The sequence below is a fragment of the Geospiza fortis genome, unplaced genomic scaffold, assembly GCF_000277835.1.
Source record: "Geospiza fortis unplaced genomic scaffold, GeoFor_1.0 scaffold30, whole genome shotgun sequence".
NCBI classification, from domain to species: Eukaryota; Metazoa; Chordata; class Aves; order Passeriformes; family Thraupidae; genus Geospiza; species Geospiza fortis.
This window is the reverse complement of record NW_005054687.1, coordinates 182,927-201,098: the sequence shown is the minus strand read 5'-3', so window position 1 is coordinate 201,098 and position 18,172 is coordinate 182,927. Positions and strand designations below refer to the sequence as shown.

The 18,172-nt window shown below is 42.7% G+C and overlaps 1 protein-coding gene across 1 annotated transcript in view; it reads left to right on the top strand.

Annotated features, from left to right (window-relative positions):
• The first annotated feature begins 2,643 nt into the window (after positions 1 to 2,643).
• GOLGB1 (golgin B1) overlaps positions 2,644 to 18,172 on the top strand; it is a 36,882-nt gene continuing 21,353 nt past the window's right edge. The window contains exons 1-10 of the mRNA XM_031065139.1: positions 2,644 to 2,772; positions 4,807 to 4,903; positions 5,527 to 5,679; positions 6,422 to 6,574; positions 10,080 to 10,232; positions 11,111 to 11,233; positions 11,639 to 11,752; positions 13,498 to 13,888; positions 14,545 to 14,636; positions 14,940 to 15,138. Coding sequence (XP_030920999.1) covers positions 4,814 to 4,903; positions 5,527 to 5,679; positions 6,422 to 6,574; positions 10,080 to 10,232; positions 11,111 to 11,233; positions 11,639 to 11,752; positions 13,498 to 13,888; positions 14,545 to 14,636; positions 14,940 to 15,138 — 1,468 coding nt within the window. The 5' untranslated portion in view covers positions 2,644 to 2,772; positions 4,807 to 4,813. The remainder of the gene's footprint in view (positions 2,773 to 4,806; positions 4,904 to 5,526; positions 5,680 to 6,421; positions 6,575 to 10,079; positions 10,233 to 11,110; positions 11,234 to 11,638; positions 11,753 to 13,497; positions 13,889 to 14,544; positions 14,637 to 14,939; positions 15,139 to 18,172) is intronic.

Here is an 18,172-nt window from a genome sequence, read left to right as displayed (position 1 = left end):
AGCCGCCGCTCCCCGAGCAGCACGGCGCCCCAGTGCTGCCCGTCCCTCCCGACTTTCCTTGGAACCCCTCCGCACAGCGGGAGAAGTTTGGCCCAGGGCTTGTGTACAGCAGCAGCGCTTTTAATGCGTTTTTGATTTTAAACGAAGGGAAATGCAAGGAATTAACTTCATTTTTGTATAATATACTTATAGTATAATAAATTAGGGAAGAACATCGTCAAGTTTTTCTTTGCTGTGGCTGATACCTAGGGACAGAAATGTGCTGCTTAATGCAGGCTGTGCAGACTAGCAGTGGGCTTCGACTATTCGGGTCAGCAATGTGTATTTCAGAGAAAAGGAGCCTCCTCCAGATGACTGCTGATCCGTAGTTCCAGTGTTCAAAGTGAAGTTTCCCCAGCAAAAGTTCATTAGTCACAGGAATACTGAGCAAAGGTAGAGGATGTAAAGGATCCTGGCTCACACCCTGAGCACTGCGAGGCTCCTTGTGTTCTGCTGTTCATTACAGAGGTGGGAATCCATATGCCAGTGTGAGCCTGGGATAGCATCAGTCTTGTCTCTGAGAGCACTGTTTGCTTTATTGGGGCGAGGCAGCGGAACACGGAAAAACCTCTGTCCTTTCATGTTTGGCATTGTATAACACCAGGATATTCTTGCCACAAGTCCTTGAGGCTGATGCACAGGCCAGCCACCACCTCCTGTGCAGACTGTTGGCTTTGGGACGATTTAAAGCCATGTTATGCCTGTTCCTGGTTTTGTTCTTAGGGAGGGCTCAGAGAAGGCAGAGCCAGGCTCTTTACGGTGGTGTCTGGTGAAAGCATGAGAGGTTGTGAGCATGAACTGAGACACGGGTGATTACCTTGATCATCAGAAAATACTTCACTCTGTGGCTTACTGAGCACTGGCACAGGTTGTCCAGGGAAGCTGTGAAGCCTCTGTCCTTGGAGATATTCAGAAGCTGCCTGCACAGCTTCTGTTTGAGCAGGGAGCTTAGACCAGATGACCTCCTACCTTCAGCCAGTCCGTGGTTCTTTGATAAGATTCTCCTCGAGCCTTTTATTTATTCATTTATGTTTATTTATGTTGTCCTCAACTGAATTTTCTCCAACAAGTTCCCACCTCTTGTTCTGAGATGCCCAGAACAGGACACATTACTGCAGACATGGCCTCACCAGTGCCTGGTAGAGAGGAAGGATCACCTTCCTCCTGCTGCAGCCCAGCGTGCTGCTGCTGGCCTCTGTCACGAGGGTGCATTGATGGCCTAGGTCAGTTGTCCACTTCAATCCCCAGCCTCTCTCTGCAGTGCTGCTTTCAGAGATGTGATCCAAGGGTATTAGAATAGGATGCTCTCCAGAGCAGTGGCCCACCTAGGCCCGTGTTTTCCCTGTTTCCTCTACACAGACAGCATACCTGTTGCTGTTTGCACAATTGTAGAATCACTGTTTTTTTCCCATTCACATCCCTTGCCATATCTGGCTGACCTGAGAATGTAAATTAAAAATTAATTCAAAAGACACAAATCTCTAAGGCTGGAGTTCAGGTTGTTATGTCCACATCCGTGCAAATAGGTGCAGATGGTTCTTCTGTTTGCATTTTTAAGGCGGTCAGTTGTGAGCCAAACCCAGCAAGGCTCACTAGCTTGAAGGCGGTGTCAGGTTAACGTGGCCAACCTTGACAAATGCCAAGAAATATTTTCTCAATCCAGGTATGCATGCCTGAAATTGTAGTGCCTGTAGCAAGCAGATATGTGCTGAGGCCCATGCAGATGCCTAGATTCTGCTTCTTTTTCGTATTTCTAATACCACTTCTAATAATTCATCTATTGGTTCTCTCGGTCCCAGCCACATATTTTGCATTTCTGACTTTAAGAGGCTGTGGCCTAATGCTCAGTTGGAAGGTCAGACCCATCCTCTTCGAGTGTTGCAGACAGTTAGAAAGAGACGTTCTTGCATTTGGATGGCTCTTTTCTAAAACGCACCATTGCCAAGACAGAAGGTTCAGTTCCTTACTGGGGCATCGTGGGAGTGATGGTTTACAAAACTATAAATACTTAATTGTTCTTACGATGGATTCCAGACATTCCAGGTCTCCACATGAGTATCTCATTACCGCATCGGTGAGCAGTTGATGTTGCCAGAAGAAATCTCCCTGGCAGGAACTGTAAAGCTGTACTGCTCTGGAATTGCATGCCTCACGTCTTGCCCAGGGCCAGCTGAGAAGTGAGCAAAGCACCAGTACTTGTTTCAGTGACTGCTGTGTTGTTGCAGAACATGAGCAGTCCTGGCATTTGGATTGTGCTTCTGGAGGAGTTGCATCCCCTTGAGCTCTTTGCAGGAACCTGTCTTAGGCCTGGCCTCTTGCTGCATGTCTTTTTGCTACACTCACTGTTGCTGGAGTGTTCTGTTCCCTGGGCTGAAGAGACTGAGCTCATGCTGTGTATGCTGTGTGAGAAACCAGGGCATGTCTGCAAATCCATGTTCCCAAACAGAGCAGACTCGTCTCACTTTTCATGTGTATTGCAAGTGGCTGACTAACAGTCCTGGAGTGTACTGTGTAGGATGAAGGATGGGTTTATTTCTTTATTATTGGATAATTTTTTTTTGTTTGTTTTTGTTCTTTTTTGCTTCTCTCTCCATCAAAAGTCTTGGTTCATGCAACCTGTCAGTGCTCAAGAGATAATAAGGAATGGCAAGAAAGACCTGTGTGTGACTGCTCTACCTTGGAAACATTACTATTGAATCAGGAGACCCATGAGCTCCTTGGAGTACAAAGCAGGTTAGTATTCATATGCTCTTTTCTGCTATTGATGCATGACAATGTGCATTGTCATGCTTTCTACTTTTGCAAAATCAGGTGACTGTTGCAGATGAGTAGTGTGCTGCTCCTTTCCAGTGTCAATATTTCCACACGTTTAAGTGGCAATCTAAGACCAAAGATTTGCTTAGTAAGACAAGGGAGGTCAGGAATGAGTGGGTCTGTGTAGCCAGCTTCAGGAGCCTGCTTCTAGTGAGGCAGAGACATCATATTAAAAGATTCAATTTGATGGAGATAATTTTAATAATGTAAATTCGATCTTATAGCTAATATGAATTTGCTTATAAGCTAGATCTTATGACTAATATAGTTTCAGCTTGCAATACTGGAGCTTCTGTAATTGTACAAATTATTTTGGCACTTACAGGCATGGACAGTTCTGTGGCCTTTGTGTTCAGAGATGTCAAAAGTCACATGTGACCTCTTTTTATAGAACATTAGAATGATGATTCTGTGATTCTTAAGGGGCTTTGGGAGTTCAGTTGGTCAAATCCTTTGCTCTTAGCATGTCTAACATAAAAAATGAGATCAGAATGCTATGAGCCTAATATAGTATTTTAACTTCTTCCCTGTGCATTTTTTCTGATTGAAATTGTCTGTGCTGTGACTTGTGTCCTCTGCCTCGTGTCCATACTATGTGGACCTTGTAAGAGGTGCGTGACTGTCTTTAGCTACCTTATGGGTGCTTGTAGGGAGGACAGCAATTGTATCCTGCTCCTCACCTGCTGTTCTCAGGGCTGAGCAAGCCCAGCACTCTTACACTCTCCACATGCTTTGTAAAGCAAACCCCAGTCATCCTAGGGGCTCTCTGCTGTACTTGATTCACTGTTTTGAAAGTAGGCACTCTACTTCAAATGTAGTCTTACCGGTGTGAATAGAGAGGAATAATTGCTTTTCTTAACCTGCTGCCTTCAGTCCTCCCAGTACAGCTCAGTGTACAGCTGACTGCCTGTAGTCCTCCCAGTACAGCTCAGTGTACGCCTGACCTTGGCTGTGAGCACACTGGTGGCTTGTGCCAGGCTTGGCCATCAGCACTTGGAGCTTGTCTTCTGCAACACACTTGTACGGCCAGTTGCTCCTCAGCCTGTGCCACTCATGCTTTTCGCATTCCAGGCATAGGAAAGGCATTCTACCTTTCCTGAGCTTCACAATGTTTCTATCCATCTGTTTCTCCAGCCTGTTGTTATCCTCCTGATTGGCAGCTCTATACAAAGGCTCATTTGAGTTTGGTGAATTTAGTGAGGTCTCAGTTAATAATGGAGAATTTAATTTACTGCTCTCCCCAAAATGACAAATTATATGTTGCTGGCTGGTACTGCCACATGTTTTTTGGTTCTTCACTTCCACCTGCTGGATTAGTTTGGCTCCTGAACTTCAAGGAAATGAAAGGTATGCTAAGCAGCAGCCAGTGAATCTATGTCCTCTGCAGACTATTCCCCTATGTTGAGGTCCTGTCCTGTATGTGACATGCAGAGGTCTCATCATCTCTCTGATGTGACACATTTGTATCTGTTTAGCAAACATCACGGCCCAGTCCATTATTTCCACTACTTATTAGCAGAAAGCTGGTTTTATGTTACAGGCCACGTTTGGGCTGTAGAGAAATGATGTCATTTAACAATCACCTTTCTTTTCAGTAAACTGAACAGATTGTGGTTCTGTAATGTCATTGTTAAGAAAGATCAAGAATGAACTATGAGGATGATTTGGCATCTGGTATAAAAGTGTATTTTTCAATCATACGTGTGGAGCAGTGAAGGAATCTTCATGTGTCTGGACACCAGCACATCCTCTGCTCTAATATTCAGAGGGTCTGGCTGCTCCTGTTAACGTGACCATTTCTTTTTTCCTGAGGTTTTGCTTCAGCTTTTCTCTCTTAGCGTAGGAGACAAATTCCTACAAGCGTGGTCACCAACTGCTGTAACATTAGAGATGGGCATAAAAGAGCTTATTCTTCATAGCAGCTTTGTATTCTGACTCTTGGTTTTGTTATAGGCTCAAGATGCTGAGCCGTTTGTCAGGTTTAGCAAGTACTGTTTTACAAGAGCTGTCTGGGGATGATGGAGATGCAGTTACTGAACCATCTATTGCTGTAAGTACAGTGTTATCTAAAGACTTTCAGATCTTATTGACAGTTACTTTGGGGAGCATGGTTCGTTAGACTGCAGTGAGAACTGTCTCCTGCTTCTTCCTTGCTGAGCACTAGACTGAGCTGTAATTCCAGTCTGCTTTTCTTCTACTCCTCACCTCTTAAGTCAGCATTTCTGTTGGGCAGACCATAATCTCCTCAGTTTCCACATCTCAACGTGATCCGAGGAAACAAACTAGAATTATGGTGAAGAAAGACTTTTAAGAGTACTGGTAATTGCGTGTAACAGGAGGGGAAGCTCGGCATGGTTGGGTCATAGTGGGAGGCTTCGTCTTTGTGCTTGCCTTTGGTATTGAGACCGTGGATAGTGTGTGAAGGTCCCTCTCGTTTCAGATTTATTCATGTGGTGTTCAGCAAGGTGCTCTTTGTTTTTGTGTGTTGGCTTATAAGTTCTCTGAGTTTCCTCCTGGTTTCATCTAACTGTGTATTTCTACAGGCTTCATGAAATGCCTGCAGGGAGCAGAGTGCAGCACTGAGGACTGGAGCTGAAGCTATCATGTGGGTGCTCTGCTGCAGGCTGTTAATAGTTTTTTATTTCCTTCAGAGCACTGATTTTGTTGTTTCAGGTAGAAGCTTTGCAGTCAGAAGCAGAAAGCATGGAGGAAGCACCTGAGGAGGTGTTGGAGCGCCTAGCCCAAACAGAAAAGCTGGTTGTTCAGCTGAAGGATTTGATTCGAGAAAAGGATGCCCTGCTCCAGGAAAAAGAAACTGTGCTCAAGGTACCATTTCTTTCTCTGAGGACCAAGAATAAAATGCTGCTTCAGTCTTCTGTGCAAGCCTGTCTCTGGTTTCTTTTGAACGTGAGATACCTGCATGACGAATGGCAGCAGTTCCAGAGGAATATTGGAATTTGAATAATGGACTACCCTAAGAGATGTAGGATATCGTCTGTTAGTTTGCTTGGGTTAATTTAGACTACAGTAGATAAGTTACACCCAAGTTACACAGCATTTTGTCTCAGAGCCCTTTGAGGCCCATGCAGATTCCCAGTGGCTCTAATAAGTACTAATATCTTGTGTGAGGTTGTTCTTCCCCTGCTTCAGAGTGTTTGACACAGAGAAACCTGTGCTGCGCTCGTCCACTGGTCCTGTGGTTTCATGAGGCATTCCCAAAGATACATGTTGTCCACCCTGAGGTATGGTGGCAATGTGGTCACTTGAGATAGCTCTGAGGGACTGCGTGTAGCAGACAAAGTCAAACTGAGTTTGTATTCACTGCTGAGTGAAGTCCCTGAGTGCTCTGTCCTTGGAAGGAAGTGCTGGGGTAGAAGCTACGGTGTTGGGATGTGTGGTGTTTCAGAACAAATTTGGTTTGCAGATGTGTTTTAGATAGTGCTGTTACTGGGAAGGCAGGGTTAAACAGAGTATGGCAGGCTGATAAACTGTGTAGCTTTCTCAAAGTGGTGCTTCTTGGGTAGCAGCGCTGGAGTCAGGGCAGTCAGTTTGTGTCCTTCTCTTACAGAAAGAACGAGAGGCTGCGGATGCCAAGCTGATGAAACTTAAACTTCAAGCCAAAGCCAAACTGGCCTCTCTGAACAAACGCATTGAGGAGCTGACAGAGAAAGGAGCACCGCTGCCTACACAGGCCTCAGCAGAAGAGCTGGAGGATCCCAAGGTTAGGAGAAGGGGGCAATTAAAAAGATGTAGCTTCTACTGATAACCTGGTACTGCCTGATGTTTCAGGTCACAGGGACCCAGCAGGGTCTATTTGTCTTACTAGCAGGATGTTCATAATTCCAGCAAGGACGTCTGTGCCTGTGCTGTAGGAAGCCTGTCTGTCCAGCTTCCTTGTGCTGCAGATGCCCTTGGAGTGCTCAGCTTGATCTCCTCAAGGTCATGGGCTGGTTTCCCTCTGCATAACTTTGGAAATCCATTGTAGCTGAACTCTTTCCTGCAGAAACTGTATGTCTGTCTGAGCTATGAGTTTCAAAATGTTGCGTGTCATGTCAGTACAGCAAAGGTTGGCTGGTGTACAAAAACAAGGAGGTAAGGAGGTCATTGAAACTGGAAGACAGTAACTTTAATATAAATATATATTTTTCCAGTTGTGTGGCTTCCTGAACCACCATAAAGTTTTATGGCTGACAAACCATAATTGTGTAACACTAGGTAAAACTGGGGGAAAAGTATCCTCTATGAAGACATTGAAGAGGCTGTTAGCTACTAACTAGAAGCTCCCACTGGAGCTGGTAATTTTTGAAAACTTGACTATGTGATCAGCAGAACAATGTTTTCTTTAAAAAGTTTGTAATATTATGGAAGAGAAATGCGATAGAAGTCCAGAATGGTCCAGATGATGTTCATTGAACCAGAGAACATAAAAGTTATTTCAGACATTGAAAAAAAAATATTGTAGGAAACAATAAAAGATGCCTGTGAGAGCTGTCAGATGAGAGGCTACTACTAATGAAGATCAGTTCTATGACTTGTGCTGACTATTTTTGATTGAGAGCATCATAAAATCATAGAAATGTTCTTCTGTAATTCCCAGTACCAACTTGAGAGTCTTTCTCAATGCAAAGCACCATCTGGTTTCATACATGAAGAATTTGATAATCTCAAGGATTGACATAATAGAAAAATGAAGCAAAATTTAACCAGTGCACAATCAAGCATGAACAGCATTCCCTGGCTGTAGAGACCAGTCAAGGCCACGGGAGCTGTTTAGCTGTGTCACTTGACATTCCTCTCCTGGTGCTGAGGCTCTTTTTCAGCTTAGCTGTCTGCAGCATGTGTGTGTAACATCCATGTGCTGGTACATGGCTTTGTGTAGACTTCCTGTTGAGGAGTAGTGAGTGTTCTTGCTTCAAAATTCAAATTTATCAGTTGAAGAAGGCAAAATGAGAGAAAGCTGATCATCAGTTAATTGGTGCAATATAGATTTTAAAAAGAGACCTTAGCTTTTTTACATACCGTTCCAGCTGTTCTACTGAGAGTCGCAAGGCCTTGTGTTGTCATGTTCTACTCATTTGGAATGAGGAAAGATAAATTCCGAGAGCAGCAAGAGACTTTTTTCCTCCCATCATGTTAGTAGCTGCCCTTGGGAGACATTCAAACAGCTTGGTTGTTTAGTCAACCAAAGTCAGAGAGGAAATGTCATTTCTCTCTACAGTTGTATGAGGAAGGTGAGCTTCAAGAAAGTGGGCAAACTGTTAAAGGATAATGCAGATGAATGGATGAAGGTAAATTAGCCATTAAGAAAAATGGCCTCCTAATTAGAGGAATGAGGGCTTGAGACAGTCTCCAGTGGACATGGTATGGGCCACAACCTTATTTGGTTTGGGTTAGAACATAGTTTGAGTGAAATTATGTTAGGGCAGTTACCTGCAATATTTTGTATTTGACCCAGAAAGCACTAGCTTCTTTCTTGCAAGGTTAGACCTACTGAGAAGTTACAGAGTCCTTTATTTAAAGTTATTTCTCCAAGTAGATGCTGTTCTGAGTAATGGGGGTATTTCCTAGACAGTTACTCTGCCATTTGAAGGTGAAAATTCTAGGTTAGAGTTGCATCTTTGCTAATATTCAGTACTTCAGCATAAGGACTGGGTTTTTTCTCTCAGTGATGTGGGCCCTGTGGGAAGACTGTATTTTAAATACCTAACTAGTACTGTTACTTCCTGGGCTTTTAGCAGAGTGACTTGTTTTGAGAAGAATGGAAATATCATCTTATCTCCTCCTTTTAGATAGTATTTGTGTACAGAACAATTGAGGCTCCTCTCAAACTTTTGAAGTGGGTAAAGATAAATTATGTTCAGATATAAGAGCTTATACATCTTGGAAAAACATGGTATTTAAAAGCTCGAGCTTTTTGTGGCTGTGCTACTGTCCTTACATGTGGCACTCCGTGTAATGGTCAGTGTAAGAGGCTTTTTAAAATCCAACTGTGAGTATCAATCCTGAAAGCCAATTACAAGTGAACAAACTAATCCAACTGTCTTCCCCCAGCAGCTCCTCTGCCCCAGTCTTACAAGTTATGTATATCCTGGCTTCTTAGAGCTTCTGCATCTCTAGTCCTTATTTTTCTGTCTTGTTCTATTTCTAAATGTAAGTGCAACTGAAGCTTCTTTGTCTGTCTGTTCTGCCTCCTGCCAATGACTTTCTCTATAGGTGAAACAGCTTTTGAGGAACAGTAGCCTCTTATTCTTATTACTGTTATGCATAAGTACTTTTAAAAGCCTTCATAGTATTTTCAGATTGGGTTTAAAGACATAAATACTCTGTAGAATTCCTGTGTTATTGATGGTGTTTGACCCAATACCTGCCACAACTAAAAAATGGAAGAGATGTATTTTATATATATTGAGTACAAAATACCTAGCATTGTGTGCTGACAGTAGCTGGAAGTGCTGAGATAAGAATGCAGAGCAGGTTTTGTCTGCTCAGGGACAGGTGGGGAGGGACCTGCCCTCACCCAGGTGGAGACACAGAGAGAAGAATGCAGGTGTAGTGTGCTGGGTTGTCTGAGTAGACACAGCCTAAGCACATTTTATGTGAACTGTTGTTTACATTTCTTGGTCGTAAACAGAGGATTTAAGTGGAGTAGAACTGATAATTGTTTGCCTGTTCCCTTTGCTTGTAACTAATAAGTTCATTGCTAATAATCCTGTAGTCTAAAGAGACTTCCATAGGCATTTTCTGCAGTCTAGAATGTCTACTCCTTTGTCACATGGAGAATATTCTTCTATAATTAATTTTCAAATGTTTTTATTTCTGTTATTAGAGAAATTTGTGATGTTAAAATGCCTCAGAAATCAGGGAAGTCATAGAATAAATAATGTATTTAATAATCTAATTTGCCTTAGATTATATAGTGAGCAGTCATGGACTGTTAGCCCTGCCAAGTGCTTTGACACTTCCCAATTAAAACCGTCTTGTGCATCTCTACACAGAAATAGGGAAAATAGTTACTTAACATAGGACAACTTCATTTAAAGAAGCAAATGTAAAGTTAAGAAATGAAGCAGTGTAGTAAAAATAATATTCTGATTAGGAGTCAAGAGTAAAGTAGCATTATAGCGTATTTTTTAAAATTAATTTATTTAATTTATTAACCAATAATACTGATAAGTTTACTTTCTTCTGTTTATCTTCTTCCTACTTTTTTCCTCTTGCAACGTCAGAAAAACGAAAATACAAGTGAAGGGCACAGAGAGGAAGTGGAAGTACTGAAAAAGCAGCTCAGGGAGCAAGAGGAGACTGTTCAGGATCTGAAAAAACAGCTGGCTGTAGCCGAAGTGAATCTGAAAGATGCTGAAATCAAGTATGCAACACAGGTACAGAAATTTTTTTCTATTCATCAGTCTGTGTTTCCCACCTCACTGCTTAGACCAGTATGACAGAATAAAACAATGCTTACACAGCTGGTCTTCAATTCCCTTACCTCAATTTTGTCAGTCTTGTGCCTCCTCAAACCACCGAGGTCCATCCATTTCACTGCCATTGGCTCCTCCTCTAAACATTACCTAAATCTTTCACAATCCCCAAATGATCTTCTCCTGCCCTTCATCCTCTGCCCCAGGCCAGAACCACCCTTGGTGCAAAAGGTGCTCTGCGGGTAAGAGATGGGTTTCACCCTTGGACAGTGGGACTGATGGCTCTCTGAGGAGGGGGAAAACAGTCCCTGGAAGGGCCTGGATAGGGTGTCCCTTCCTCTGAGTCAGAATTTGGGTTCTTCCCTGCCTGCCATTGCCTCTCTGTGTTCTGTGGGTGTGCAGGACAGCTGTTTATCACAGGATGTCACAGCATTAATGATGTGTTGTAGTTATTTGTGGAAGGATTTTTTTAATACTCAAAATTGCAGGTTTAGCTTTTGAACTGTGAATTGGGCTGCATCCTATACAGTTAAAAGCCCAGAAGTTTTATGAACTGTTAATTGTATAGTAATAATTTATTTTATTATTCTACGTATTTGTAGATTAAATTCTATGCTTTTTGCTTTCTGGGATCTGAAATCTTATCAGTTGTTATGCACATAATAGTAGGATAAAGACACCAAGTAAAAATACTGTTTGACCAAGATGATGTGTAGGATTGTCCAGCTGAAAACTCCATCGCACGCACAATGTGCTGGTGGATGTTGAAGGCAAACCTGTGTGTCTGTCAGCTTCATAAGCTTGTTGGTTTGTTTTTATTTTGTGGCTTGTGTTTTCAGCTGAGCTCCCTGCAGGAAGTGATTCAGGAGAAGGAAGCTCTCCTGGAAGAGCATGTGCACCAGCATCAAGCTGAATTGCGCAAGATGGTGGTCCAGTCAGATATGGAAGTAGAGAAGCAACAGGTATATTTGATATAATAATCATATCATGGGAGGAGGAAGGAAAACAGAGGACACTCTGAAAGAACAGTTCTCATTAAAGTAACTCAGAAGGGATAAGAAGAAAGATGCTTTGATTGTTTGGAGTTTTTTGGATTGCTAGTTGGAACTTTGAGTCCTTAGTTTCAATCTGCTGGTTTGCTATCAGTCGAAGAGAAAGAACAGTTGAAAAAAGTGTTACATTATTGTTCATGAAGCGAAGTAAGCTCCTCCTACTGCACCAGGGCTCCAGAATAGGTGTCAACAAAAATTAGTTAATTCAGGCTATCACAGTAAGTGTGTTACAAAAACAAGGTATATGGCTGAAACCCGGGAATCTGAATTTACCCTGGTCTCCCCAGTGCTGGAATGGCTTTGTCTCTCTCACAGAACCTGTGCACACTTCAGAGAAAGCTCGAGGAGCAGGAAGCAGCTCTGTTAGGACGAACTCAGATGGTAGAACTGCTGCAGCAGGAGTTACACACTGCTGAAAAACAAAACCAGGTATCTGGTCGTGCTTTTTATTGCTTTACTCTGTGTGTGTGTGTGTGTGTGTGTGTGTGTGTGTGTGTGTGTGTGTGTGTGTGTGTGTGTGTGTGTGTGGTAGATGGGGCCTTTGTCAGTGGCTCAGAAGTTACCAGATTAGGTTTTTTTTGGAACCATCTTTCCATCATGAAATCAGCTGGGGCTGCCCTCCCTGGGTCAGGCATTAGAGCTGCAGGTCTGTGTGCACAACTCACAGCAGGTACAGCCACACAGTGGGTGCTGCAGTTGCCAGCTCTAATGATCCAGGGCAGGTGGACAGGGTGTACATCTATCCATACCCATGCTGCTGACTGTACTTTCAAAGCCAAATACACAAACCTTCCCCAAAAGCAGAAATGCCTAACACAGTGCTGCTGGAGCCTCAGTGTTTCTGGACTGCAGTGTCAAGGCCAGATCAGAGCAGAAACAGCTATTCTTTGGTATGTCTTGCTGAGAACTTGTTTATATGGTGACACAACTTGTGGAGTGGGATTGACTCTCGCTTCATCAGTTTGGAGTGTGAAGAGAATGAGATCAAGTCTGTGCATATATGACTATATAGACACAGGCTCCTTGAGACAGAATTAAGAACACAGCCTCTTAAAGGGTTGGTTTGCAGATAGAGGATGAGTGTATTTTTCGTTTTTCCAATATCTGAACTTCTGAAAATTATTCATCCCTGTAGAAGAGGCTTACACTGAATCAGTCTCACATTCACTGGCTGCATGATCTCCAGCCAGTCTAATGCTGAACCTCATTTTGATAATTTTTATACACTTATGCCCCACATACTTTCTTTCGCTCTGTGTCCCAGCCAGGCCCATGATGGTAAAGAACCTTAGTGAGCTGACTTGTGCTCACTACTGGCTGCGTTACTCAGCAGGGTGTATCATGGGGTGCTGGCATGGATGTCTTCATGACATGGTTGTTGACTCCTGGCTGGGGAAGCTCCCTTGGCTTCTCGGTGTCTTTGACTTCCCTCATACATTCTGTGGTCTGAAGGAGACCTGGTATAGGTACAAACTCGAGGCCATGAGGCTGAAACCTACTCATAAAGTAAAAGGAGTTCCTCGTCAGATTCCTCCTGAAATTAGCTGTGCTGACCATCCACAGCTCCGGTAGGAGGAAGTTTGACAACAGGAGTTTGGGCAAGTGTAAGGTTTGTTTCTGTCTCTTGGTCACCTTAAGTCTCTGGTCAGTGTTGACGGGAGGCTTCTGAGATCTTTCTTAAAGCAGTGGGTACTGCTTTAAGTGTGGAGCCTTCTGTTACCTCCAGATTCATATTTCAGCATTCCCCTTTCACATACACACTTTTGCTCTGGTTTGTTTTTTTAAATTCTACTCTGTAATTGTTGAGTTCTCCCTCATTTGTTGTAGCTCTTCCTCCTCTTTTTAGGAAGTTTGCTTTCCTCTAAAAGAGAGCTCCTGGCCACTGTTCTATTGCTTCTTTTCTCTAAATTCCCCTCCTCTAAATCAAGACTTACCTTTTCTTTACCACAGTGATGAGGAGTTGTTTCTCCCAGCATTGCTTTCTCGCAATTTCCAAATTGTGGGGCAGTTTCTTTCTAACAAATTGAAATTTCTGACATGTTTGTTTCCTCCCTTCTGCTAATCAGATATCTTAAAAGGATTTAATGAGAACCTTAAAATCTAATTCAGGTACTTTGCTTTGTCAAGGTATTTAACTAGTTGAGAGAGAAATTAATTTCTGTATCATTTTACAGATGCTCCTGGATCAGTGCCAGAAGATGGAAGTGGAACTAAGCTACATGAGGGATGTGTTAGATGCAGAGAGACGAGGGGCTCAGGATCTCAGGGAGAAGATGGAGCTGGAGCTGGCTGAGAGGAAGCTGTCTTCCCATCGCCTGCTGGAGGAGGTGCAGTGTCTCTCAGAACAGCTGGAGGAGGCCAGAAGAGCACAAGCTGAGCTAGAGGTGAAGTATAAAGACCTGGAGCAGGAACGCAGGCTGGAGGTGGCAGAGAAGAAGCGGCTGCTCAGTCGTCTCATGGTGGCTGAAGAGGAGCTGCCACGTGGCCGTGCTGTCCCTGGGGCTGAGCAGCAGGAGCAGGACGCTGGCCAGCCCTCAGTGCCAGCTGTGGGACTCGGAGCACGGGGTGAGCAGGCACAGCAGTTAGGTGGAGCAGCTCCTCAGGAGCCTGAGGATCATTGGGTTGCCTTCTCTTTGGCTTTGCTTTTATAACAGTTCATAAGAGTGGCTTGATGTAACAATTCCTAATTGTACAGGGACGAAGGAATGGTGGTGGTCTCTCAAACTAAGGGGGGCTAGTTCGATCCCACTGTTCTGTCTTTGGCAGCTGCAAGAGGAGCAGAAGTGTGGGGTAGCATATATGGTGCTTTGCTTGTGTACTGTTCTAGCCTCTTGTCTTTTGGGGCTTATGGAGATTTCTTGAGCTGGATGTATTGTTTTAGTTGATTTTATTGATTTGTTTGATTTTTTCCATCAACTTACGCAAGTCCTTTTTATATGTGCCTTGTTCTTCACAGTCTGAATTTCTACTGAAATTATAAGTAAAACAACCAAGAAAAGCAAACTGTACCATTTTCCCCATAGACCTGTGTTAAAAATAACGACACTGATCTTGCCTCAAACTCTTATTTCAGATTTTCTTCCAGCTTCTTTATGGCCCAAAGCTGAAGCAGTGACTAAGAGAGAAGAGATTTCATAAACTATTGTGCATGTGTGTAAAATGGACATAGTGTGGCAAAAAAGAAAGAACAGACCTTAACTCCCCTCTTTCCCCTCTGTCAGATGAATGTCTACAGAAGTTTGAAGAATTTGTCTGCTGTCAGGACGAGCTGAAATCTCAGCCACAAGTGCAGCTCTCTGAACTGGGGCAGCAGGTTTGATATTTTCAAATTATTCTCATTAACTTTTCTGGTATATTTAGGAACTGAAGCTAAATTAAATGTCTAGAATTCCTTTTTTTATCATGCATTGCTTCAGAAAGGCTTTTGTTAGTTCTCTCAGTTGATGGGCAGTCATGTTATGACTACAGAAGCCTGGAAAGAAGTAGAATTCAATTCGAGTAATTTAAAAGTTGCCAATTGATTTTTTTTTTGAAGTTAACCAAATGATCAAAGACTAATATGTTTTTATAAATTGTATTAAAATTTGTCTTTCTCCCTTCCATCCTGTTTAAACAGGATGAATCAGCATCACAGAAAAAAATAGTAGACCAGGAAGACCAGAATGAGACTTCATTCCTACCCACAGAAAACTTGGAAAGACAGAAGACAGAAGGTTGTATGATTACCTTACCTATTTTAATATTATTAATATACTTAAGAATCATTCTAGAATTAGTTTCTACAAAAGATAGACCTAAAGTGGTAGCTTTCCCCAGTACAAAACACTGACAATCTGCAGGTGGTACTTCTGGGAAGGATATTTTTGATAGGTTTTGCTGAAACAGTAAGGGACCCATATATATGCCACACATAAAAAGCCCCAGACAATTACATTGATTTTGAGTGTCTGGTCATGTAGACTGCTGGCAGCAATAGCACAGCTCTCTTGGAATTTTACTATAAAACAGTGGATTCCCTCACGTGTTTACTTCAGGGTCTGGTGCACTATGACAGTAGGCTGTCTTGATTTTTAAGAAATAGATTAATTTTTCTTCCTGTCATTCAAAGATAGGGAATAATCACCAATAAACCAGATTCCTACAGTCCTAGAACATCATCTTTCTCTTTTTTGTTCCAAGATCTCAGAGATGCAGGTCTTTAATGACATTCAAGACATTGTTTAGAATCACAGCATGGTTTGGGTTGGAAGGAACTCATAAAGATCATCTGTTCCATCCCCCCTGCCCTGAGCAGGGACATCCTTCACCAGGTCAGGTTGCTCAGAGCCCCATCCAACTTGACCTTGGATATGTCCAATGATGGGGCAGCTGACAGCTTCTCTGGGCAATCCAGGGTGAAGCAGCACTCTTGAAAAGCTGCAGTAAGGCCTCTCTGAAGCCTTTCTTCTCCAGGCTGAGCAACCACGAGTCTCTCAGCCTTTCTTCATGGGAGATATGTTCCAGCCTTCTGATCATTTTTGTCATTTCTTCTGGACTCACTCCAGCAGATTCACATCTGTCTTGTACAGGGGAACCCCAGAACTGGACACAGTGCTCTGAGTGGGGTCTAACAAAAGCAGGGAGGAGGGTGAGAATTATCTCCTTCAGCCTGCTGCCCACACCTCTTTTGGTGCAGCCCAGGGTATGATTGGCTTTCTGGGCTGCAGGCACACATTGCCAGCTCCTGTCCAGTTTTTAGTTTCCCAGAATCCCAGAGTCTTTCTCTGTAGCCTATTTTCAATCCATTCAGCCCACAGTCTGTGCTGGTACTGGGGATTGCCCCAGCCCAGGTGCAGGGCCTTGCACATGGCTTTGCTAAACCTCACTGTGCACGAGGGCTGCATAGCTGCATTCCTCGAGCTTGTCCAGGTCCCTCTGGATGGCATCACATCCCCCCAGCAAAGAATCAGCTGCTCAGCCTGGGTGACCCGCAGGTGTCCTTGGGTGCACTCCCCAGCTGTCTGTCAGCAGTCGGGACGCTGAACAGGGCCAGTCCCAGGATGGACCTCTGTGGGTGCTGGTTCCCACGTGGATGTTGAGGCATCAACTGCAGCTCTTTGCGCACAGCCAGTTCCTTACCCCAGCTAACAGCCCACCTGTCAAACCCGTATCAGCAATTTAGTAGCAAGGGTATTGGGAAGACCATGTGAAAGGCCTCACAGAAATACAGCTTTCAATCTCGAATTGAGCCCCAAGCCACAACTGAGTACATCCAAAATGCACCTGGAAAACTTCCATCAGCTTTCTTAAAAAGCTGCTCCTCCCTCTCTCTACTGAAAGGAATTCCACCCAAAAACTGTGGTGACTCAGAGCTTTACTGTCATGTTACTTAAAGCACCTTTTCCCAATGCATGGTTAGCTGCATGTTTACTTCAAAACAAGCTTTTGTTTTTGTAATTCTGTTTCCAGTGGGTGTGTTGAATGCTTGATTACTTTTTTTTTGGTCTTAAAATGCTGGGAGATGTAATTTCTTTTTTTAAAACTATCAAAATATTAAATGAAACATAAAAAATCTTTTAAGTCTGCTTTATAGGTTCTGAGTACTTTCTTGCTCCTTTTTTGTGTCGTGAAATTGTCAGTCTTAATTAAAGTGGGATGCCAAAAATTGCCACCATAATCCATTCCTAACTTTGGTAGAATGAAAGAAGGATTTATAGTTACCTTATATTTTGTAATTTCTGGTGCTTTTCAAGCAGACCTCAACAAATCCCTTCAAATTTCAAGCTGTTGTTGTTTGAAATATAAAGATTCTTGAAATCCCTAATTTCCATGGGCTTAGCAGTGCATTAAACCAGAATATCTGTAACTCTCTTTACATCTGTATGGATTCCTTGAACTTCTCTTGAGGCAGCTCTTGGAGGGATTGAAGGTCTCTCTTTCTGCTGTGTAAAGGAACATTGTCTGAGGCTGTCCGGAGTTCACTTGGTGGAAAGACTAAAGCAGAGTAGGGATCAATAAAGGAAAGCCATTATCACAGAAAACACAGACTGCCTTCCAATTGTTAGAATTCACAAAATGTTCATTTGAGCTTCCTCAGCTTCCATAGTACTTAGCCAATACAGTTTTGTATAATCAATTGTATGTAGAAAAGTGTGTAAAGGAGAACAGAGGAAAACGTTGTACTGTATGTTGATGGTATGTGTGTCCTTACTGCATGCTCAGAAGTGAAAAGTACAGAAATTCGTACCCCTTAGAAAACTGTTTAACTTGGTCCTGAGTTTTATTTTGCATATATATTAACCTATTTTTCATACCATCATTGCTAGTTAAAGTGTTCACAAAAATGGGGCCTGTTTTTTAATGCTTCTAAATTGGTATTTCTGGGAAGACACGGTATTTGTTGCTTTACGAATGGCTCCTATGCTAAAAAGCTGAGCCATCACCTAATACATTAATTAGAACTGAGATCAATTAGAATGTATTTTTCTTGTACATTTATAACAATTTCTCATTTTATTTTTTCCAAATGAAATTTGAAACATTTTTCTACAATAGTTCTTCCTTTCCTCTCCTTTATAAAAATGTTTCTTAAAACTTGAATCTCTATTACCTGTCTTTCAGTATGTCTGTATAACAACAATTGTTCTTTTCTAAAAGATGCTTAAAAGACCATGTTGGTTGTGTGGTTGCCTCTAAAAAAAACCAAATCCGCATTATCCCATGACAGTACATATCTCCACTACATAAGTGTTATTAACAGCCATATGTCCTTTCTCAAAAGCTCCTGGAAGAATATTCTGTTGCTGTCTAAAGCAAACTCTTAGGTGTCAAAGAAATTTTTTGTGTTTGAATGTTTCAGAAATACCACAT